The sequence below is a fragment of the Hipposideros armiger genome, unplaced genomic scaffold, assembly GCF_001890085.2.
Source record: "Hipposideros armiger isolate ML-2016 unplaced genomic scaffold, ASM189008v1 scaffold_1268, whole genome shotgun sequence".
Classification (NCBI taxonomy): domain Eukaryota; kingdom Metazoa; phylum Chordata; class Mammalia; order Chiroptera; family Hipposideridae; genus Hipposideros; species Hipposideros armiger.
In genome coordinates this window covers 172819-198975 of record NW_017732618.1, presented here as the reverse complement: position 1 = coordinate 198975, position 26157 = coordinate 172819, and the positions used below count along the sequence as shown (strand labels likewise).

Here is a 26157-nt window from a genome sequence, read left to right as displayed (position 1 = left end):
ATGCCCAGACCAGACCATCATTTATTTCTATTTATCTAGAATCATTTTGACCAACAATCTGTCAAAGTTGAGGTAACAGATATATATATATATATATATATATATATATATATATATATATATAGAGAGAGAGAGAGAGAGAGAGAGAGAGAGAGAGAGAGAGAAGAGTAAATTCTCTAAAAGTCCTGACAACCATAATGAACAATCATTATATGTAGGTGAATATGTAGTTTATTAAAATTCAAGAAATTTTTCTAACTGTAACGTTTAACTTAGAGGCGAGGGAGAAGAAACCAGAAAATAATAAGGGTGGAAAATAACGTGGGAACACAAGGGGGGAAAAATCACCCTGAAAGACAGTTTACTTTTTATGTTCAAACATAAACAGACCTCTCTAATCTCACCTGTGTGAAAAGAACACTGGTCTGATTGAGTTCTTCAATGCCTTTTCTTAAAATGTATGCAGAGCCCTGACTACCAGCACAAAAAGAAACACGATATTCAAGCTCTTCCTTAAATATAGGGAGTCCACTTTATACTGGTCAGGTTTTTGTGTGGGGGGAAAAGAAAAAGTAAACAAGTGTGGAAAATGATCACACACCCATTCTGAACATTTTGTATGCCACTGTTTCTTTTTATGTTTTTACCTCAGGAGAGAGTCAAAAGCTGGCTTTGATAAACAGGGCTGGATCTTGTTTCTCCGTTTCATTTCCACAGGTGGCACCCTATGAGACAAAAATAGCGTCCGTCAGAAAGCAGAACCAGGCAGCCAGCCCAAAGGGAAGCAAATGCCCTGGGAACCCACTCGGTGCCACCACTGACAGGCCTCTTAGGCAGGAAATAAAAATCCTCCCAGCAGGCCCTGCAGTATGACAGCTCCTTCTCCAAATCCTGCATGCATGTGAGGGTTCATGGACGCAAGGCAAGAGAGATAGAAAAGGCTGAGGTGATGTGTGAGCCACAGCGATTCAAATTGCAGTGAATCAAAGGACACTCTGAGAAGCACTCAGATTTCCAAACTGTGGGAGCCACAACCTGACTCGCTTTCTAGAAGTCCCTGAGCTGAGAAACCCAGCTCACCCCACCCAAGTGCACACAGCTATCTAGGTCCCTTATGCCACATCTGGGGACACTTTTCTGGCAGCAGACATGGCAGAAACACTGATCTGCAGACCCTGCCTTGTGATCTGGTGACTCCACAAGTCACACTGTTTGGAGTCATCCCTAACTCTTCCTCTGTTGTTGGCACAGATGAGGCCCTGTGTGTTTCCTGAATGGAGCAGTTGTCTCCACAGTTTAAAAGATCTTTGTGTAACAAGACAATAAATGAAGGGAGTAGGGTGGCAGGATCCAGACGCAGCCAGGAAACAGGAAAGCAGTTTATCATAAGAACATATGCATGATCATTGATTATGTGAAGGATTAATCTAAAAAGAAAACTAATCAATTTTCTTCTGTAATTCATAGGACTCAACCAGAAAGAAATAGTCTGAACACTTCATGGATAGACTCAATTTTCAATTTGGGGGGATACCAAATTCTCATAGTTAGAACTGCTAGGTTTCTGAACTATGAGGCTAGTAATGTCCTTATGCTGAGAAACATCTTTTGTGAATGGCAAGATTTCCTTGATTTATATGTAAGAAAGATACACATATGGTGGACCAGCAGCACATCAGGTCATAAAAGCTAAATTGTATTCAGAGGGCTAATTAAGAGATAGAGGTTTTTAAGAGGTTATTAAGAGGCAGAAAACAAACTGTTTTAGATTGTGAAGACAAACTTTGGGTGGCTTTTAAAAAAAAAAGACATTTATCTGTCTGAAATAGTTTTTAAGGAAACAAGTTCATGGCACAAACACCCATCTGAGGTAATTTCCCATGGTACTTTCTGTGGCTAGAGAAATGTGTTAGCTTAGGAGTGACATAAACACTCCTGAAATCCTGATAACAAAAGATGGTGCTGAATTCGGACCCTTTTCATTGTCTTTTTCATCATTTCCGCTGTAATCAACATCAGGGAAATAGAAAGCTTTTTGCTTTCTCCTCTGTTCTTGTCTTTCATTCTAAGTGTGGAATAGATACAGGATGCAGCATAGATGGAGGGAGAGATTCCTGTGGTATAATTTTCATGTAGTGTATAATCAGACTTCTAAGTTCTCTAGCTCAATATTTAAGGTCAAAGCCTAAAATTTACAGCTAAACCCACCTACCTAGCATTTGGGTTTTTCCCAGCAACCATTTGTCTAACTTCCTTCCATGAAGAGCATTTCAATTGTTTTTCAATCAACCAGTGATGACATTAAATGCAGAAGCATCACTTTATTTTTTTTTAATCTAGTAAACACAAACTGGAAACATGATCTAGGATCTGTTACTGAAACACTGGCAAAAAGTACTGAACTTTGTCTAAGAAAGGAAGTTGTCATGTGATTCATTTTGATATAATCATATACTACCACCCACTTAGCATTTAAAGGTCATCAAAACTTTATTCCTAGACAAAGGACTGACAAGTGGGTAAAGGGAAAAAAGCTTATTATAGAAGTTTTCTCTGCAATAAAATTATGTGTGCCTTTTCAAAGATTTATATGTGACACTTCAAGTCAAAGTTGTTCCAAAATATACATGTATCATCATTCACCAAATATTTTTAAACAAAGGAAACCATATGTAGTATCTACACTTTATCAACAATCTCTTATCCAAGCATTTTGGGCTCTAGAAATCAAGTATCACAGAGTCCAAAATTTACCACATCAATTCAAGGAGGTGAAATATTACATAAAGGATGTTATATCCCAAAGATGGTCAACACCACTGCTTCATTGAAAAGTCCATAAGAAGGTATTGCTTATCAGTTTTTCAACTGTTAGAGATAAAATGTACAAGATACTAGAATGGTAAAACCGCAGTTGATAATGGAAAGCTAGAAAAGGTTCCAAATGTTACAGGAGTTTTTTTTTCTAAGTCCCTCTAATAATTTGTGCATCTGTGTGAATGACTAGTTTGGGAGTTATTTTTAAACAGCAAAAATGAAACTTACCAATAGACATTTGCTCCCCATAATATACAATGCAGCACGTAATAGAGGAAGACAGCACTCAAGAATATGGCCACGAGGTACCCTCTCATGGCTGGCCCACCTGAAACACAGGGAAGGCAGTACAAAGAAAAGGTAAGGTTATTATACAGATGATTTACCCAATGGCTCAAATATAAGTGTGAGTGAATAAACATACAGAAAGGGAAAAGGAGAAGAAAACGATGTAGGCCTATTATTTTGGAAATACCCACTAAATGTGCAGAACAAAAAGGTTTTTTCTGTCTCTCTTCATCCTCTTATCTTTAATCAGCACAACATAATACATGTGTAGACAATAAACAGGTCCATGGTGTCAAAGTTAGTGGCGTCCCTACTACTTTCGCATGTTAAATAAGGAAGAAAAAAATTAATTCAGAACCAAATTTTACACACTCACTCCATAGCCAAACTTTTTCACCTATTTTCTCTCTCAGTAGAAAGTGAATATATGTCTTAAGGCGTAAATAAACATCACATTTCTTTAGTGGTTGAAATGACTTTTAAGTGTTATACATTATAACTTTTAAAAGTCAGTTTTCTAATAAAAAAAACACCGAAGAATAAAGCTTTTAAAAATATTTCCCACATCCTCAATTTTAATACACTTTTATTTGATTTTTCAATATCATAGCACAAGTAAATTGAGCTTATTACTTGCTTACATTTGTATTAAATGACATTAAATGCATAGCTCATTGCATATATGTAGACAGAAAAAACTTGATACAATCCTTTCTAGAATATAAATGCAAACAAAAAGAAAGCCCCTTTAGAGAATACATATTTGTAAAACACCTAGAATACGTTTGTTATTTCCCCTTTTGCTTCAAAGACACACGAATAAGTTCTCATTTTCACATGCAATTTAATAAAACAGACAAATTTTATACATACATATATATGGTTCCATGATACATCTTCTACTTCAATGCATGTGACTTTAAACGCGTAAACACGTATACTATTTCTCCACATCTCATCAAGTTTCTGGTTCATCTAGACTAGGGGTCGGCAAACTTTTGAGACAGAACGTACACAAAGAGCTGCATGTGGCTCGAGAGCTGCAGTTTGCCGACCCCTGATCTAGACAATTACATGTACCATTCCTCTCACTCCTACCCATATATGTTAATTCAATCAGGGCAATGCAATTCAGAATGTGCAAGTCTGGCTGGATACATTTCCAAATAATGTAATGCTGCCTTCCTTTTAATGGTAAAATAAGTGTAAATGAAAATCTTACAATAAAGCACTCTTTTGCCTTCATAAGTAGAATACACTAAACATAATTTAACTTTTTTTGATAATGAAGGTCATCTTAACAAATGCCATAATTGTGCCAAGCTCTATTACAGGTGATACCTTCTGGAGCTAATGAGGGTGTGGGGCTGTTTGCTAACCAGTAGTGATTATCCCGTCCAAATTGGTGCTCTTGCCTCCCTTGCTGTCAGCTGTTGTTTCTCACTGCTATTAAGATAGCCACCACCCCCACAGGCCACTATTATAAATTAGTGAAAAATGAAGGCATTGCCAGGGGAAAGCAAAGAAATGAGAAAACTTGAGTTTACGAGGTCTGACAATTTATGAGGTGAACTTGTTGCAATGCTGTTGCTAACCTTTTTTGGTACCAGAGGGATTATTCATTATAAATTTGTACCAACTGGGCAAACAGTTAACCAACTTTACTATTTGGAAGTGCTGAAAAAGCTGTGTGAAAAAGTTCGATGACCTGAACTTTTCATCAACAATTCATGGCTGCTGCATCACAATAATGTACCAGCTCACACGGCACTGTCTGTGAGGGAGTTTTTAGCCAATAAACAAATCACTGTATTGGAACACCCTCCCTACTCACCTGTTCTGGCCCCCAATGACTTCTTTCTTTACCCAAAGATCAAGGAAATATTGAAAGGAAGACATTTTGATGACATTGAGGACATTGAGGGTAATACGATGACAGCTCTGGTGGCCATTCCAGAAAAAGAGTTCCAAAATTGCTTTGAAGGGTGGACGAGGCACAGGCGTCAGTGCATAGCTTCCCAAGGGGAGTACTTCAAAGGTGACCATAGTGATATTCAGCAATGAGGTATGTAGCACTTTTTCTAGGATGGGTTCTCGAACTTAAATTGTCCAACCTTGTATACATACCACTTCTAATTTAGTAGACATAATCCCTAGGAAGAGTCAACACTGGTTGGAAATCAGAAGACAGGCTTCCTGGCCCAATCCCACATAACCCCTGGCTTGGGGGCCCGTCAGTAAATCAGCTAACCTCTCCCAACCTGAGTACCCTTACATGTTTACCAGTGAGAGCACACACCTACCTCTTTGGGCTATTAGATGGATTAACCAAAATGATGGCAGGAGCATCTGGTATAACATATGACACAAAAATATGTGCTGAGTATGTTTGTGTATTTTAATGTTGTTTGTTTTCTAAATCTAAAGTGTGAAGAAGAGACTGTTCCATGACACAACAGAAGGAAGAAATTCCTCACTGGGAATCCCCCTCAGAGACTGTCTGATTGTAATCGACGTTCATTCTGCACCCCCTTTCCCCTGCATCCCAGTACATGCTGGCTCCTGGAACAGACTATTGTCCTGACCCTGTCAAACATGTAATTTCCCATACTTGTTAGCATTCACATACTAGTACACATGACTATCTGCTCCTCCACCCCCTTTTTTACTCCATGTAATTCTTTGGCACCTGCCAAGCAGGCACAGGGTTCCATTTTGACTTGCAACTGCCCACAACATGCCTCCTATGTATGTTTCCCTTAATAAACTCTATTAATTGCCAGACTGAAGTGGTCAGCCTGTTTCTTTGGTCTTTTCTTGCCCTTCACTTATGGAGGTAGATTTTCAGTCTGGGGGCTTTTCCCTGCTGGGTCTGCATGTACTAACAACTGGTGAGCCAGCCAGGAGACCGAAGAAACGGGCTTTGGGGGAAAAAAAAACCCTGTGGGGAAATACCAGGTTGGTCATCCATAACCACGTGGGGAGGGGTGGCCTATGTTCTAGATACATGTGATCTACTGTGTGAGTACAGGGCTGCCCTCCAAATGCTAACTGGCCTCACACACTTGTTTGAGGAACTACATTGCAGCAAGGCATGAAAATTTATGGTGGAAGCTGTGGGCCGGTTCTTCTTATGGGCAGTTTGGCTGGCCACCAACTAAAGGCAGAAGCCAGGGTTAGAAAATTAGAGGAAAAACTGAAACTAGAAAAAGATGCTAGAATGTCTACAGCTCTGTTAGCATCAGTACTGGCTGTGAGAGGTGGGGGAGGGGTGAGAGGAACGGTCCTTTGAACAGAGCACAGTATTTTTATGGAAGTCATGAGGTTTCGATTTGCATCTGATAGTTTGTCCATGTGTGTCTATATATGTGTTGTATTTGTGTGGCATAGTCTACCTCCAGATGGTATTGCTAACTGGTAAAAGCTACACTTAATTGACTTAAAGGAATTAAGCACTTATATACATTAAAGATTGGGTATTGTAAAATTCTCAGAAATATAGAAACCAACCCAAATGCTTTTCAGGATCAAATGATTTGGGAAAACATCTGATATTAAAGTTAGTTTAAGTTTGTTGGTTTAATGAAGACAGATATGTCTTTACTTTTATTTTATCTAGGCTTATAAATTTATCAGCAAAAATAATAACTTAGAATGAAGGTTGGTTCTGTCTAAAGTCTCACAAAGTTTTGTGGGTAGCCTCAACATAATTGTTAAGAACTAATAAATTAAATAGATTTAAATGGAATAAAAGCTTTTTAGGTGAAACCTTTAGCAATAATTGTAGAAGGCTTATGAAGAGAAATCTTTGGAGAAAAAATTTTTAATGTGTGGCCAAGCTGGCTAAGGTAGTGGATTCAAATATCAAAAGTAAGCTAATGCAAAATTAGAGTTTGGTTCTCTTTCTCTCTGTTAAAAAGACAAAATTTTCTTGGACTGTGGGTCTGCTCCTGCTAAGATATTGTTACAAGTTTTCTACCTAAAAAACAAAGATTCTATATTTTATCAAAATAACTTTCTGTGTTTTATGCTGTCTTAATCAGGCCTTTGATTACTTAAGAAAACTGCATCTTCTCAATAGTAAAAGTTAACCTTCTGCATTTGAAATGCCCTAGCTGACTTTCCTCAAAAGGCAGCAGCAACAAAATCTATAAAGATTGTAGCACATACGGACAAAGTTCATTCTGCTTCTGCAAAAATGACCTTTCATTGCCAGGCTTTTGCTATCTGGATGTCCTTATAATATGGTAACAATCTGCTCCCGAATCATGGAAATTAAGATGGGTAAACAATAGTTGTAAATTAAATGAATAGTTGGGGCTATGGGAAACCCAAGACAGCCACTTAGTTCTCCCAGGCTCACTGGCAAACGCCATTTTTCAGTGTTTGCATTCCTTCATTCACCATAGTGCATTTAAGCTTGACTTCATTCAATTGCCACTTAGTATGTGTTATCATATGTTCTTGAATGTATATCTTCCGGATATACATAAGTCTGATGCCCTCTCAGTGACAAAGAAACTGTTAGAAAAAGTGTTTCTCATTTGCGGTATACCGTTCAAGTGCTTCCTCAACGCAATTTACCCAAAACCACCATATGCCATGGAATGATGGCTTGGGACATGTCACTGATTTCCTTCCCAACCTCTGTGAAATGGGCTCATTATATTAACGACATAATGATAACCTATGAAGAGTTGCTTCCACCACAGAAAACTTTGCAGTCTCTACTGGACCACCAACAAGAGAGAAGATGGGCAGTGAATCTGCAGAGAATTCAAGGTCCAGACACCACAAAAAAGTTCCTGGGAGTCATGTGACTGGGTCTGGCTTCTAGATAAAAGCCCTGTCAAACCAAAACTTAGATTTTGTCCCGGAGCACAGAACCCATCAGAACTCACTTAAAGTAATCTACAAAACTGTGAGGTAATGAATGGGAATTGTTTTAAGCTAAAGTTTTGGTAATTTGCAACACAGAAACAAAAAAAATGAAAACATAGCTTCAAAGATTTGCTCCCATGACTATTAATAATTAAAATGTTAATGAATATTACATAAGAGAGCAGTAAAATTGGGTAGTTAATGTTGCTCAAGTGAACTGAGGTTCTGTATTTTTGACTGAGTCTACCAAACCCCACCTTCTCCTTTTAATTCCTTTCTCCCTGGTCTGGGTCCATAGTTCATATATCAGGTCTGACAATTAAGTTCGTGAACTCATCCAGCCCCTTTCCCTTTTGCTCTGTCTTCCTCACCCATTATAATGTATGCTATCTTGACATATTGTGAGTCATTTAAAAAAATCACCTTAAATTTGTCTTGGAAAAATGAATAAATTGCATGATATTTAGTGGGTTAAAAAAATAGTATGGTTCTGTGTTTCTTAAGAAATAATTTGGTAAAATCCAAGTGATGGAAAGAATTAGAGTTTGGGATTATCAGAGTAAAATTTCAAGACAGTGAGATGTTTGGGATGTTAGATGCATCAGTGAAGTGGTTAATTAAAGACTCATAGACAGACAAGATAGGTAGCCCAGAGCCTGGCCCTTACAACATGTTCAACAAAATGCTAGCTTTCCTTCCTCCTCTTGTGCTGGGTAAATATTGAGAAGGTCCAGAAACTGGACTCCAGCTTGGTTCTAAAACGCAATTCATCACATATGTGAGAGAGGTGTTAGGCCATGAGCCATGCTTCAAGATGACAAGATAGAAGGCTATCAGTGCCAACAGGGAGCCGATATAGACTTGTCTCATCTCATCCCTTTGATTGAATTGACCTCAGCAAAATGGTTTTTTACGCCCTACAGGTATCACTCAAACATGAATATAGTATATGTTTAAGACTGTCCTGGGGCCAGCCGAGTGGCGCGTAGGTTAAGAGCTGGCTTGGGATGCCAGAGGGCCCCAGTTTGGCTCCCACATATGAGGGCCAGTGACACTGCCCTCTACAGCTAAGATGCTGAACAACAGCTCAACCTAAAGCTGGGCTGCTGAGTCGCCGGCAACGGCGTAGGCTGCAGCCCCTGCTGCAGTGGGTTGCCATGGGCTACTGTGTGTAGCCAGCAGCCAGCATGAGCGGGCAGCAGCCGCTGTGAGCGGCCGTCCAGAAGCCGGTGACTGATCTGCCTCGCCCGGGAAGAATGCAATGATGGTGCCAACTTGAGCCAGTGAAGCAACGTCCTCCACAACTAGACTGAAGAACAAAAAGATAGCAACTTGTCTGTTCCCCTTCTCCCAATTCCCCAATAAAAATCTTTAAAAAAAAAAGACTGTCCTGGAAGTCATTTTACCATGGTCCAAAACTGTCACCTAACAACCTATGTAAATACTCAAATTAAATATTTAAGGCTCCACCCAGAATAACACCATTTATGCACTCAATAAGGATGACACTTACCAGTGTCAGCAATTTAAAAAATATATATATTTACATCTAAGATAAGATAGATATGACCTAGAGAAAAAACTCAGTATTTGCAATTCTATTTGCTCATCTGTCCCTGAAAACACAGTTTTTAGGAAATTTATGTATCATTTCACAGAGCACAGAAGTATGGGTAACTAAGATTTTTGTTGTTCTTCATTCACTAATATGTGGTTTAGCTGAAAACTGTGAGAGAACATTCCTTTTTCTTTCAAAAAGTAAAATGAACCTACTCTAGAAGAGCCACCACATATACCAACTGAAAAAAATTTAGGGAGCTTAACCTCTCTCTTGTATTTCACGGGCAATTCAAAGTGTCCATGTTCTGATAATATATATAGAGAACCCCAAAGAAAACCTATTACAACTGATCAACAAATTCAGTAAGGTAGCAGGATACAAAATCACTATTCAGAAATCAGTTGCATTTGTATATACCAATAATAAGCTATCAGAAGGAGAAATTAAGAAAACAGTCCCATGTATAATTGCTTCAAGAACTGTAAAATACTTAGGAATAAATTTAACCAAAGAAGTAAAAGACCTGTACTCAGAAAATTATAAGACACTGAAGAGAGAAATTAAAGAATATATAAATAAATGCAAACACCTACCATGCTCATGGATAGGAAGAATTAATATAGTTAAAATGTCAATACTACCTAAAGCAATATATAGATTCAATGCAATTCCTATCAAACTACCTAGGGCATTTTTCACAGAAATAGAAAATATAATCCTACAATTTATATGGAACCACAAAACACCCTGAATAGCCACAACAATCCTGAGAAATAAGAACAAAGTCAGGGGTATCATGCTACCAGACATCAAAACATACTACAAGTCTACAGTAATCAAAACAGTATGGTACTGGCATAAAAACAGACACATAGACCACTAGAACAGAATAGAGAACCCAGAATTAAACCCAGGCATATACGGGCAGTTAGTCTATGACAATGGAAGGAAGAATTTACATTGGGGTAAAGATAATCTATTTAATAAATGGTGCTGGGAAAATTGGACTGACACATGCAAATAAATGAAACTGGACCACCTCCTTACGCCATATACAAGAACAAATTCAAAATGGATTAAAGACTTAAATGTAAGACCTGAAACCATAAATCTCCTAAAAGAAAATAGAGGGTGTAAATTTGCAGACATTACTTTGAGCAATATTTTTACTGATACATCCCCGTGGGCAAGGGAAATAAAAGAAAAAATGAACATACAGGATTACATCAAACTTAAAAGTTTTTTCACAACAAAGGAAACTATCAATAAAACAAAAAAAAGGAAGCCTACTGAATGGGAGAAGACATTTGTCAATGATATATCTGATAAGGGGTTAATATCCAAAATTTATAAAACACTCATGCAACTCAACACCAAAAAAACAAACAACCCAATTAAAAACATGAGCAGAGGATATGAAGAGACATTTCTCTAAAGAGGCCAAACGGATGGCCAACAGGCATATGAAAAAATGTTTAACCTCACTAATCATTAGGGAAATGCAAATTAAAACCACAATAAGATACCACCTTACCCCAGTCAGAATGGCTATCATCAATAAATCAACAAACAACAAGTGCTGGCAAGGTTGTGGAGAAAAGGGAACCCTGGTGCACTGCTGATGGGACTGCAGATTGGTGCAGCCTCTATGGAAATCAGTATGGAGGGATCTCAACAAACTGGAAATGGAACTACCTTATGACCCAGCAATTCCACTCTGAGGTATTTATCCAGAAAAACCCAAGACGCTAATATATATGCACTCCTAAATGTTTATTGCAGCACTATTTACAATAGCCAAGACTTGGAAACAATTGAAATGCCCATCGGTAGACGACTGGATTAAGAAACTGTGGTACATTTATACAAAGGAGTATTACTCCGCTATAAAGAAGAATGAAATTATACCATTTACAATGATATGGATGGAACTAGAGAACATTATGCTGTGAAATAAGTCAGAGAAAAACAAATACCATATGATCTCACTTATACGTGGAATCTAAAAAACTGAATAAATGAGTAATGTAAACAGAAATATTCTCAGAGACACAGAGGAAAAACTGATGATTGCTAGATGGCACGGGGGTGGGGATGAGGGAGAAGGGGAAGGGACGAGACAATTCAAATTGGTAATTACAATATGGCCTCAGGGATAGAAAAGACAGTCTGGGGAACATAATCAATAATGTTGTAAATATTTTTTAGGGGGCCAGATGGACTCATGTCTTGTTAGGGAGACCACTTCATAGACGGTGTAGAGGCCTGACAACTGCACTGTACATCTGAAGGTGCCATTGAATAATATTATATGTCAACTATAATTTAATACATATATAGTTATGGCATGAGGAGTATAGTGTGGGGATGGAGTCAATAGAATTGTAATAGATATGTATGATATCGGGGGGGCAGTAAATGGGGGGAGAGGGATTGTCACTTTGTGAGGGGTGAAAAGGATACCTATTGCATTGTTTTGTACACCTGAAACTAACAATAATAAAATTTAAAAAAAGAGCACCTATATTCAAGCTGCAAAGTAGACTGGGACCAGTCAGGATATAATTGTGATAAACACGTTTAGTTCCTCTGTTTGCTCACAGGAAAAAGCTTCCACAAATAAACAAATTCTCTAATTATAATTTCACAAATGGAATAACCATTTAACTCTGAGCAAAAGCAATCAAAGGAAAACCAGTTACAATTTAATATAGCAAGCCTGCTTTAAAAACAAAACCAAACCCATAAGCCCCTCAATATAGCTTTGTTTACCAAAACAAACAAGTTTTTCAGATTTTGACATTAAACATGACAGATGCTGGCTTCTAGGCTGCAGCTTCGTCTAAAAGCAGGTTCCCTAAGAGTCCTTTACAACATTTGCATTATAACAGCAACTATTCATCTAAAGTGTGAGTAGAGGCCATCAGGGAAGAGAGTGGGACTCATTAGCAGGATCAAACATTTATTTCTTCTTAAATTATGATACATAACCCAATACATGAATAATCTACAATATGCCAATGTGAGCTTAATCTTGGCAAAAGTTTTTCCTTCTCTTTAAAAGTAAAAGTACATTTTATTTGTGTGGAGCTTTAAAGTTCATAAAATGCTTGTATATCTATCACTTCACATAAGAATCAAAACAATCTTGAGAAGTGGGTGTGCATATATGCTCTCGATGAGTGAGAGAACTGAAAGTTTCTGAAGTTGTCCCAGGTCACACAGTTTGAGAGACAGGAACTTAAGGTCTGACCACTTCTCTCTCAGTATTCTATTCCTGGTTGTCATCCTGTCTCTCAAAACAAAAGGGATGAGAACAACTTTCTGACAGTGCTCTGTTGGCAGCTAGAGTTCCCAAAGGGTAAATTCAGGTATCGGTGAAAGGGAGGCGGCTTTATAGGGCAGCATTCTCCCAAGTGACACAGCAGGTACAAGGGTCAGCACCAGCTGGGGACTTGTTAACATGCACATTCCTGAGCCCCCACTTGACCTGAATCTCTGGGGCTCAGGAAAATGAATTGAAACAAGCACCCTCCAATGTGATTCTTACACACACTAAAGTTTGATAATCACTGCTCTAGGAGGACACTCCCGAGAACAACAGGGGAGGGCGGAAGGACTTACTGAGATAGAGACCATAACAGATATTACTATGGTTATCCTTCTAGACTGAAAGCTCCATGTGAGCAGGACTTGTCTGTCTTGTCTATCATTTTACTTCTAGCACTTCTAACAATACCTGTCGCAAAGAAGGTGCTAAGTGGAGAGCTGTTGAATGTAGTTACAGATCCCACAATTAGATTATTTGTATTAATTTTTTTTCTTACCCAAAATGCCTAGCACATGGCACATGCCCAATGAATAATGGCTGATTAGAGTGCTTACTAGAAATATAGGAGTGCTTAAAATAATAATAATAATAATAATAATAATAATAATAATAAAGAAATATAGGAGTGCTTAACATGTGTCAAGGCCTGTGATAACTGCTTCTGGTGTATGATCTCATATAATCCTCACAACCACTGGGTGAGGGTCATGGTAAACTTTCAATTCCCACATTATACATGAGGAAACTGAAGCTCTGGGTAGAGCACTAACTTTCCGGAGCTGAGAAGCAGCGGAACCAGGGCTCAAACTTTTATCTACCAGACCACGCCTGTGCATTAGGCTGCCTCTCTCCCAATATGAGTGTTTACAAAGGCGCATAGGCTTTTAACACCAGGCTAAACATTACAGAACATTCCTCTAATTTGTCTATCCCACTAGCTCCTTAAGCAGTATCAATTCTAGGGATTGCTGAAATGGAGAGAAAGGTTATAGTCACCATCTGTACTGAAATAAAACCCTATGACTCCCAACCTTGTTCTTCCCAACCCCATTCCTCTGGATTTCAGTTAAATCCATTATGTTTTTTCTCCAGGGTTCTGTTGAGGGTCCCACAGCAGTGATTCTCAAACTTTATTATGCATAAGAGTCAAACTAGAGGATGTTTGGTTCACTCAATGCATGCTCCTGAGTCCCAGAGCAACCATGATAGCATCGCTTATAAACACACACACACACACACACACACACACACACACACACACACAATCACTCTGTTGTTCTGTACAACTGAAACTAATAAAACACATACACAAAATAACCTATGGGATGACACGTGAAGATGGTCATATTTTTACTTTTAGACTCTAGTAATGCTTTCTCAGACTGAAAGGAGCTTGTTTTTCCAACAACCTACTAGAAAAAAGTTTGTTCAACAATAATTCTGGAAATATTGTTCTGTTCATCAAGTACAAAAGCCCTGGGGGTATTGCAGTCAGTATTACACAACACCAAAGAAGAAACACCCTTCGAGTTTACTTTCCCAGAAGCTGAGCACACAGGGACCCAGCCTGCCTCGCTTCTCTGCACCCAATTTCCTCTGGACCTGGCTGCAGGCACTCCTTGATGCCCATCTGTAGGCACAGCTTCACCCCAAGCTCTGGAAGTGACCCTGGCCCAAGGAAAAGGAGTCTGCAGAGCCCTCAAGTAGCAGCTCAACAATTTGGTCAGGTTCCTGCCCATTCCATGCCAACCTTGAACGTCTCATCTGCCGAACCTGGATTCGTGCTGCCAAGGGCCTGAATTATATCCTAGTTTTCCAATGTCTGCATTCTTCTCTCTCAGTCACCCCAGAAGCTCTGTATCCGAACTTCCAATTCTTTAGTAGCTAGGATCTTAAACCCTGTCCTCTTATGCTCTCTGCTTCCTCAGTGACAGATGTCCTGCTCTTCTGCTGCTGTCTCCTCCCACACCCAGCGCACTGCTGCTCAACAGTAATACCCAATAACTTGCATCTTTGTGCAAATTAGAAAAGGATCCCTTGCACCCTTGGCTCCACACACCCCTGGCGGGCACATATCTTGGCATGAGCAGGGTTTCAGCCATACCTTTCTCCTTAGCCAGGTGCCCCTGTTGACGGCTCATCTCCACAACCTTACCAGGTGGCCCTGTTAACAGGCTGTGTCCATCCAGCCCTCGGAGAGTCCCTTCTCCATTCAGCTCTCCACCAGCCCTTATCTCACACCCAAGACAGTAAGAATTTGCCCAGCAGATCTTACATCCTGCCTTCCTTCCTTTTTGTATTTATGGCTCAGTTTGTGACTATTCACACACCCATGTGAGCATTAGCTCCAGCTCTAGCTGTGCACCAATGTCTATGTTTTTCTGGCCTAGCTCCATGAGTCCCTTAAGCCTCCTAGACTTAGCCATCTCCATATAACCCAAGCCTTAGGAGACACAAAGGACCCCACCATGACACATGTAAAGGCCTCAGCCCTCTTTAACTCATTTACTACCCCTCTTTTAAGGGTGGTCCTTATTATAAACTAGATGACCCAATGTGTCCTTAACCTCATTTACACCTCAAGGACCTCCACCCTCTGGTGTTGATGATCCTGTAAACAATAGTACAGGCTATTAAGTGCTTACCAAATACCCAGCACTGCACTGAGCCCTTTGCACACATGAGGATGAAAGCAGGGATATTACCATCCCTGCACTGGAGATGCTTAATTTCCAAAGCAGTGGCCAGAATTCAAACTCAAGTCTGTCTGGATTTTTTTAATTGTACATTATAGGAAACCACAATTACTTAATTTTTGAACTGTAACATGGCGAACTTAATATATTCACATAATAGCTTTTTCAAAAGTAAAGCAAGAAATGACACACATTAAATGTATGCATTTATTAAAATATACTTACTTAGAAACATTATCTTATGAAAACCATTCATTTCACAATTAAAGAGATAAATCTTAAGAAATTAGTCTAGTTAATGGGTTTTTGCTAGAAGGACTTGAAAATGCTCAATCGGCAATAATTAAAGAACAAAATAGTATGTATAAAATTAAGTAATATACAATATTACACCTGAAAAAGTTACATTTAAATCCAAAGGATTGAGCTACTGCTATTTGGTACATACTAAGGAAAAATAATCTGACATTACTGAGTAAATTAATGCAAAATTATAAATTGATTTATGCATGTCCCCCGCCCCCAAATTTATTTATGTAGTTTCAACAAATTGAACCAACTGTACACATTCTGGATGATTTCTAAATACATCATTTTTTTTTCTTTCTTCAAAGTAAAAAGAGAAGATGTATAATTAATCTTCTTTCTCTCTTCTTCTCCAATTCTTCTGTTAATATAATGATATGCAGCTAGTTCCTACACTCATACACACATACTTTTCTCTTTCAGTCTTTCCAGAAAGACAGTATTTTTGCCAGATTTCATTCTTAACATTTGTGGACAGATATGTTCACCTAATTAAAAGCTAAGCCCTCACTGCCAAAGCAGATGCCCAAATCCTCCCCTGAAAATCGGAAGTGCTCACTGCAAAGAATATAAAAAGGAGAAAAATGACTTTTCAGCAGAATTTGGTTTTCTAATAGCACAGTGGGACACACTAAAATCATTCAGCTAATAGCATACTATACTGGATGCTAAAAATAAATGAGCCGAAGTGCCTGTTCTCAAGATTTTCCCCTTTGGATTCAGCTACATTGAAAATACACAAAGAAGCTTTTAAGAGAACTTCCTATGTTCCTACTGTTTATTCATATTTTCTCTCAGAGACCCATTTCTTCTCCCAGAGTGGACATTCTCTCTATTTCTTTATATTAATATCTGACTGACAAGATAGCCTCCAAAGAGAGTTAGATATTGTTAACAAGTTAATGATTATGATCAATTTTTTTCAATTTACTGAGATAAAAAAATTTATATAATAAAATTTGCCACTTTTAAGTGTACAATTTGATGAGTTTTGACAAATATATACCGTCATGTAACAAGCACCAAAATCATACTAAACATTTCCGTCAGCCCCCCAAATTCCTGTGTTCCTCTTTGTAGTCAACTCCCCTCCCCGTTTATCACTGTAGTTTTGCTTTTTCTAAAAGTTCATATAAATGGAATCATACAGTATGTATCCTGTTTCTGGATTATTTCAATTAGTATGATGCTTTAAAAAAAATGTCCATAGTGTTGCTTGTACCAGGAATTCATTCCTTTTTATTGCTAAGTAGTATTCCATTGCATGGCTATTCCATAATTTTTATCAATTCACCAGCTAATAGACATTTGGTTTCTTTTCAGTTTTTGGTTCTTGTAAATGAAGCTACATTGACCATTCAAGTACAAGGTGGGCATATGTCCTCATGGGTCATCCAGTAAATATGTTTAAATTTATATGAAAAATTGCCTATTTCTGAACAAACTCTCAGTTAAGAGGGAAATGCCCCTACCTATTGCAATCCAAACAATTGACATCATTGAATAACACAAACCACTGACAAAGGTAAGTATTCATTAATCTATTAATATCTAGCGCTCATTATGCAGGTGTACTCATCTACTTCAGGATGGGGGAAGAGAATTCACAGTTTGGTGAGGGGTTAAGTTATACTTTTTCAAAATGAGTATGATTATCTATTGTGAGAAGAAAAGCTAAATATTTTAGATCCCTGCTACTCCAAGTGTGGTCCATTGATCAGCACTATTGGCATCACCTGATAGAAATGCAGAATCTTTTGGGCCGGCCAAGTGGCGAGTTGGCTACGGGTTGGCTTGGGATACCAGCTCTGAGCAGCAGGGCCCCAGTACAGATCCTACATGAGGGCCACTGATGCTGCACCCTCTACAGCTAAGATGAACAACAGTTGGGCCTGGAGCTGGGCTGCCGTGAGTTGCCGGCAACGGCATAGGTTGCAGCAGGGGTGGCAGGCAGCTGGTGTGAGCTGCCACGAGCAACTGTGAGTGGCTGGCCTGCCTCACCCAGGAAGAGTGCAATGATAATACCAACATGGGCCAGTGAAGCGATGTCCTCCACAACTAGACTGAAGAACCAAAGGACAGCAGCTTGTCTGTTCCCCTCCCCCCCATTCCTCAGTGCTGTTCCCCTCCCCCAAATCCCCAATAAAATCTTAAAAAAAAAAAAAAAAGAAATGCAGAATCTCAGCTCCACACCTTCAAATCCACTGCGTCAAATCTGCATTTGAAGAGGTGTTGTGTTTGAGAAGCACTGCTAGAGGTCAAAGGGAAAAAGGAATTATATGCAACTGAGATGGTCACGGCTTCACAAAAAAAGTAGTTTTTGAGAGGAACCGAAAGCTTATTCTAAATTCCATGCTCTCTCTTTTAAAAGTCTTTTGGGCTTGACCTTTAAAATTTCTAATCAACAGAATTTTTTCTGAAGAAGCTACTCAGGTTCTCTTCGAAAATCAGTGGCTTTGAGCAAACTTTCCCTCACCATTCTAGGGGACGTTTGTGGTTTCTTTGTAAATTCCCTAGAAATTTTCATTTCTATACTGTTTTCAGTCTTATCCTTCATGTACGACCAGTATCACTATGACACTACTGATATTTTTGAAAGGACTCCTCTCGGATTACACCTGCAGGACACACACTTCATGCTGCATCACTTTCTGATTCGCCTAAAAGTGCCAGCTGAACCACTAGCCAAACATTTACAAGTACATGTCCAATTATCGCTATTCACAATTTGGGCCCAAGAATTACAGATCTTACAGCTAGAAAGACCACAAGAGTTCAGGGCATTTAAACAAAATAAGGTCTTATGTCACCCTATCACAGAAGAGGCACCCAAGATTGAGAAGAATTTTAAAAGCCTGCCAAAGGTTACCTCACTTATAAGTAGCTGCATCAGTAGCACAGGGGGATATTTTCGTGTGGATTCCCTCTCCCCAAAACGATTCTGGCCTCATGGTGGGTGCGCAGTAACAACCCACTAGTCTTTGTTTCGTTCCAGTTCCAGTGCTCTTTGATCTCTGTGGCTTTCAATTCCTGCACCACTTCCCTTGGGTGGTACTGCACAGGCCTGGGTCTCAGCCCTCCAGCTTCTCTGCCTGTGCGCTTCCTCCTCATCACACCTAAATACAGGTAGGTGCTCTCAAGCTCTTAATCCTGTTTCCTAAACCCATGTTTTCATTGCTTCTCAGCTGCTAGCAATAATCTCTAACCTTTCTTCCCTTTAAACCAGCCCACAGGCTGCACCTGTGATAAAATCCTCAGCGCCCAGCAATCATTTTGTCCCTTACCCCATAGGAAAGCCTTCAGGGGTTTGCCATTGTCTGCCAAATAAACATAAAATCACTTAGCCTGGCATTTAAGACTTCTATAATTTGGTCCTTCCATCTTTTCGTCTTCTTCATTCAATGTATTCTTGTGGGTCGCAGCATAATTAGGTGTTAAGGTTGCCTGCTTGCTTATCAGCCCTCTTGGGTTTGAGTCTCAGCTCTGCCTCTAACTCAGTTGGATGACCCTGGGAAGTTGCTTAACCTTTTTAAATCTCCGTTTCCTCAACTGTAAAATGGGAACCATGGTGTTACCTAATAGAGCCATTGTAAGTAGTAAATATAAAGCACTTAGATAAATGTCTAGCACATGGTAAGGACGCTCCTAATCTTGTTTTAATTCTTATTTTAAGATGAGCAAAGTAATTAGCTGCCCATACACCAAGCCCTCACTAAAAAAAACTAATTTCATAACATCCTGGGAAAGAGCCTAAAGAACTCATGACATCATGTGACTGACTAATAGCCTCAAAAAATTAAGCTTCAATTACTATGCTAGCTATTATTTCTGCACATTCGTTTCAACATTTCAAAGTATCATGTGATAGGAAGCCTTACACATCTGCTTCTGAATATAAAATAAAAGGCATTCAAAATAGTAGTTCATTAGCAAAACTCGTATTAAAATTAGGCCCTATTTCTGGCTATAGAAGCCAACACCTTTTTATGCTCCTCATAATAAAACTGCTCTAAGTCATAATAAAAACAAACAAATAACCCTGATTTGCAATCAGCATATCAAATTTATGTCTTGAAGCAAGAAATAAAATCAAGAACTCTACCAATAATCCGAGTTGGCAAACTGGTTTCATTTCACACTCTGATTTGGATCCATTATAGTGTTGAGAAAGATTCACATATTGTGTTCTAGGTTCAGAAGCAAATGTCAAGTTTCAACCAGCAAATGTCTAACAAAGCAGGAATGGAGAGCTGAGTATTCGTCAGCCCTAGACTAGAGGATGGGGGCTGAGGAATAATCACTGCAACAGACGGCAATAAAGACTTCAAATATTCTGAACACTTACGCGACAACTATTTTAAATGCTTTAGATGTATAATTCTGTTAAATCCTCAGAAACACCCTTCAAGAAAGGTATTATTGTCATCCCTATCATACAGATAAAGGCACTAAAGCCTAGAGAAGTTATAACAGACCCAAGGATACCCCAGTACTAAGTGATAGAGCTGAGATTTGAACCCAAGCACACAACAGAACCCATGCTCTTCACCATTGTGCTATAAAGACTCAAAATATTCCCATGTTCTTGATGTCAGAAGATATAAATATTGACAGGAAAGGCCGTTCGACAAATCACCAAGATGATTATGATTACAACCCAGGTTCCATTAAATTAAGATGTTTCTGGCAGTAAGAAACCTGAAGATCCAGCCCTGCCTCCAGCCTAGGTGCATGCATGGTCTGAGGAGTTCTGCAAGCTTAGTGGCTCAAGACACCGGGGAAGGGCTTCGAAACCACTCGTGAGTGATCTCGGTTTCAATAATGAAGAGCTCAAGAGATTCCCAAGGACAAAAATCCCAAAACCATTGTAAATGTCCACATTTGCTAGCACCACCAAAGCACAAAGTTCTCAGTCAATAAGTGTCCTTCACAAAAGGATTTCCAAACAAAACAGTAGTGTAACAAACCCACTATTAGAATAATTGTTCTTTGATGAACCTTAAGTCAGAAAGACTAGATGGATTCATGGGTAAAACATGGAGCTGATTCCTGATGGACATTTGCTCTCCAGAACTTTTTCAGGATAAATTTATAAATTGGTGTCTTAAATTTGCAGAGGAATACTAAGGAGAGTGTGCCTAAAAATTATATTAAGTTACTTTAATGAAATTATTATTAATTGTAGTATTTAAAGACAGAGAAGGAACTAGAGTTCATTCCACTGAAAAAATAAGGCCCAGAGAGGGCAAGCATCTTGCCCAAAGTCACACAGCTTGTTTACAGCAGTTTCTATAATAGTTGTGATGCATGTCATGTTCTAGTTTCAACTTAAGAGTTTTCTTCCACTTTCACTTCTATATTGCTTTAAAATAGTCCCACGAAAGGCCCATTCAGATTGAGAATAAAAATAATATTTAAAACTTCCATAGCTCTACCTACAACTAATTAAAAAAAAAAGGTAAAAGAAAAAAAATCCCATAGCTCAACTTTGGGGTATGCTAAAGAGTCATTGGTTACATTAAGAGTCTCAAAGTTCTTGGGGTGACCGGTTAGCCCAGTTGGTTAGAGCGTCATGCTGATAACACCAAGGTTGCCAGTTCGATCCCCACATGGGCCACTGTGAGCTATGCCCTCCTTAAAAAAGGGTAAATCATGCCATTGTAGCATGAAAGCAATGTGTAACCAATGACCATGGCTGTTTCCCAATAAAATAAAATAAAATATTAAAAAAAAAGAGTCCCAAAGTTCCTCTGGACACAAGGTAAAATAGTAAGAGATAAATTAACAGGCAGCCTTATACAAAGGAGAGGGTATTTTTAAGTCATCTGCTAGAGGTAGAAACATTGTATCAGTATATAAGAACATTTCAAGCGCTCAAAGTCTGAGACAATGGCTTTGCTTACCTGCACTTTAAAGGAATCTGTTTCCCAAAGGCCCTGTGTTCCTGACGGTGAAGGATGCCGTGATGCTTGGGGTGACTGCTAAATAGTCGGAGCCTCCCCACTAGAAATCATCTAAGACAGAGGTGGTGCTGCTTCTTCACTTGCAAGTGCTGGAAGAAAACACAAAGATAGCATGCTTATAAGAATGACTCAGCTACCCGAGAAAAATTTTAATTATTAAAAACATTTCAATGAAAACACTATGTTAGTAAACTCGCTCCTGACCCCCCCACACCCCCCAAAATGCTTTACAGGATGATGAAATGATCAAAAACAAAAACAAGACAACCCGACAGCAACACCAGCAGCATATATTACATGGCTGTAGTTCATGACTGGTTATCCACAGGATCCAGCTCTCAGTCTCCTTGAAAAAAATAACATACCCAGCTCAATTAATCCAAAGCAACCTGGTAATGAAAGAGCCATCTGTCTTATTTTTCAGCTTCTCTCCGCTCATACACACAGCTTTATTGTTAAGTGCGGAGGTGCGAGAAGGGGCTGTTGCTCTGAAAACTCTCCGAAGGAAGGGAAGGGAGGGAGAGAGGAGAATGAGGGGGAGGTCAAGGAGAATAAAAATATCTAGAAGAAAGTGAGGGGAGAAGAAGCGTGGGGAAGTTAATAAGCAGAACAACTCGTTTAAGAATGTGCTGTGGCCACTTTCTCAAAAAAAATTTTTTTTAAAAACCCCTCAAAACCTTCCTGCTACAGCTTTTCTTACACAAGACTAACCCTGATACAAAAACAAACAAAAAAACAAAAAGCCACGTGCTCTGTATTTCTTGTGTTAGTAGAACATATGTTATTTTTAAAAACATTCTTTGGAAACAAATATCAAAAACAAACCCCACAAAAATATGGCAGTATTTTATTTCAGAAGCTACTTACGATCTCGAATGACTTACAATAAGGAAATTCTTATGCTTTATAATGAAAATCATACAGTAACGTGAAAAAGAATTTGGATTCTACCAAGTAAAGAAAGAAAACTTTTAAAAGCTGAGTACACTGAGATTATTTCTGTGTGCTCAATGTGAGTGTGTGTAACACATTACTGAAAGCCATTAGAGAAAAACAAAATCAGTTGATGTGCTGAGTTGTGGGTTGTAGGGAATTTTTTTCTTAAAAGTTTAAAATCTTAATTTAAATCTTAAGACTAAAATCTTAAATCTTACAATTTATAGAGAAACAGAAAATGCTTCTTTTCATATATTTCTATATGCATTTCACATTTGAAGTGCTAAGTAGTTGACCCATTTAGAAATTAGAAGTCAGGTGTACAATTCTGAAACCTATGTAACTTTATTAACAATTGTAACCCCAATAAACTTTAATTTAAAAAAAAAAGAAATTAGAAATCAGGCAGCAGTGCTCTTTAGTGGCTATTATTGTAAGAGAAGTCTCCACCAGGAAACAGAATTTTGAACCTGAAGAAATTACGGATAAATTTGTGCCTCACCATAATTCTCCGTAAATGTATAAAAAGTACAGCTCCTGGGTTTCTATCATCTTCTACCCACTACTCCTTAGCTGGAGTAAAGGTGCAATCACAGTTCTGAAACTGTAAGATTCAGCTCTTTAAAAGATTATCTAGTCTTGAATAGGTGGGTAAAATAACCTCAGTGTCATACACGAAACAACTGGGGTAATGAGGATTTAGTTACATTTAGAGAAGCTTAAAACAAGGCAGGAAACAAGATAGCCCACTCTCATGTTTGGAGGGCCTTCATGAAGAAGAGAGATTAACAAGGTTCTGAAGGCTACCAGGCGGTTAAGCCATGGCCAGTGAATGCAGTATACAAGGAGTTAGGTTTGAGCTCATGCTGCAAGAACCTGCTAACATTTAGGTTGCCTGAAAATACTACATGTTGCATCGTTGGATAATGAGTCACTTGTTTCTAAAGATGGTCTGTTCTAAAAACCACTTGGGAGGGATCTGGACAGCAGTGCTTAATAATAAACTTTAATGTCCATTGGCATAGCCTGAGCATTTGTTAAAATGTCGATTCTGATTCAGTAGGTCTGGGTGGGGCCTAAGAATCTGTGTTTCTAGAAGCTCCCAAGCAATGCCAATACTGTGGGTCAAGACTGTGGGTCTTGAGTGTCAAGGACATAGCTTGATTACAAGTATTAGAATGTTATTGAAACCAGTTACCCTAAGTGCAGAGTCTTCTAACCATATGACTTCAAAAGTCCTTTCCATCTGATTTGGCGGCAGATAATTAATAAATAGGCGAGGTGGTTATTAGCAGGGTTTTGCAAGTCCACACATTCAAATTTCCAAAAAAGTTTATATCTTGGTATCTTGCGGTACCAAGGTCATACTTAGTATCTCCAGGCCATACTTTTGAGCAATAACTAATTTTGCACCAATTCTAAGAAAGAGCTATTTCGCTACCATTAAAAAAAAATGATACTCTTACTCTAAGCTTGGCAAATAATTGAAACCAAATAAATGTGTTCTGATGAATGAATGACTGAATAACTATATATATTCAAAAATGCAATTACTGGGCCGGCCAAGTGGCGCGATGGTTAAGAACTGGCTTGGGATGCCAGAGGGCCCCAGTTCGGATCCCACAAATGAGGGCCAGTGACACTGCGCCCTCTACAGCTAAGATGCTGAACAACAGCTCGACCTGGAGCTGGGCTGCTGTGAGTCGCCGGTGACGGCGTAGGCTGCAGCCCCTGTGGCAGTGGGTTGCCATGGGCTACCGTGTGTAGCCAGCAGCCAGCTTGAGCGGCCAGCAGCCGCATTGAGCGGCAGTCCAGAAACCAGCGACTCATCTGCCTCACCTGGGGAGAGCGCAGTGATGATGCCAACTTGGGCCACTGAAGCAACATCCTCCACAACTAGACTGAAGAACAAAAAGACAGCAACTCGTCTGTTCCCCTTCCCCCAATTCCCCAGCACTGTTCACATCCCCCCAATTCCCCAATAAAATATTTAAAAAAATGCAATTACTTATGATTTCAGCATACTATAGTTAACAAAAAAGATGGCTTCACAGTAATGTTTCCCAGTGATTTGTATTATAAAATGGTGGGTCTCCAAAAGTGGGGAGGAGACAGGTCTCTCCCATTATTTTCCTAGCCCTGGAATTTCACCTTCCTTCCTTCCATCTGGGTCATAAAAATTCCTTCAATGATCTGAAAGTCCCTGTTTCTTGTTTGCTTATATTGTTGCTCTGCTCCCCTACTTATCTAATAAATTGGGGCTTGCATCAATTCAAAATCCTATGTGATGTCTTTCCTGGAAAAATATGCTAATATTTGAACACACAGACCTCCCTCAAATTTTAAAGTATCCATAGGTTTCCCTCCCAGACTATTGGGTTGTCGGAAAAGTCATGACGCATTTTTGCATAGAAAACATAGAAAAAATACGTCATGACTTTTCTGACAACTGAATAAATAAACCCACAACTAAGGAGGAACCAGTTTCCTTCCTTTCCCCCTGACTCTCAAAGTCCCCCTTCCAATGGGTTTACTGTTTCATTTTGCTTAAAAGTTATAAGTAACATTCCATCTGACTTACAAAAGCCCTTTTTTCAAACTATTGGGTTGTCGGAAAAGTCATGACGTATGTTTGCAATGAAAAACAGAAAAAATACGTCATGACTTTTCCAACAGCCCAATACTTATTGCATCAGTTTATTCTGATTGAGCCCTGCTTATTCTGCTCCCTGGGAAGTATCTCCGGTTTGTTAATACCTCTTTTGCTATTTTTAAAAGAAAAAAGTGAGTTAACTTGAGGGTAAACAGTCATATAAACAAATCAAACCTGAAGATTACAGTGTTGGAGATTTTCCTGCTTTCCACAGCAAATGAAAATAAACTTATATTATGGGTAATCCATCAGATGATCCTCTAAAACCAAATTATAAATATGATGCAAATCTTCACTTAGGATACCTTATAATTTTTTATTACAAATAAACCAACACATGTGATATATATATATTTTTAATAAAATTATATAATCCTAGATTTATTTCCTAATATATTAGTAGGTTAATCCTTTAGTCAAGACACAATGAGTCAAATTCATTTCCTGAAAAAAATTAACGCTGAAAGTTTTCACCTTCTGGGGTAACTTTGCTGATTTAGCCAATAAATAATTTCCCAATGCCACTCTCTGCCAGAAATTGTTCTGGGCACTAAAGATACAGCAATGAAGGAAAAAAACAGTTTACAAACCAGGAGAGAGGTAGAAATTAGCTAGTATTTCACAAATAACATTTAAATTACAAGTGTGGTTTAACTAGGAACTGACCCAGGTGGAAAAAGACAGGAAGCTTCTCTGAAGAATTTGAGAGAATTGGCAGAGAACTC

General features: G+C 38.8%; 1 protein-coding gene across 4 annotated transcripts in view; it reads right to left on the bottom strand.

Annotated features, from left to right (window-relative positions):
* Nucleotides 1-26157, bottom strand: part of ST3GAL6 (ST3 beta-galactoside alpha-2,3-sialyltransferase 6) — a 70306-nt gene that overhangs the window by 27593 nt on the left and 16556 nt on the right. For 3 of the 4 annotated variants that reach the window (XM_019633272.1, XM_019633270.1, XM_019633269.1), the window contains exons 2-4: nt 21784-21932; nt 3046-3145; nt 648-725 (exon numbers count right to left, since the gene is read on the bottom strand). In XM_019633272.1, coding sequence (XP_019488817.1) covers nt 648-725; nt 3046-3134 — 167 coding nt within the window. In that variant the 5' untranslated portion in view covers nt 3135-3145; nt 21784-21932. Of the gene's footprint in view, nt 1-647; nt 726-3045; nt 3146-21783; nt 21933-22208; nt 22231-26157 lie in introns of those variants that run through there. The other variant, XM_019633271.1, reaches the window with a different exon arrangement.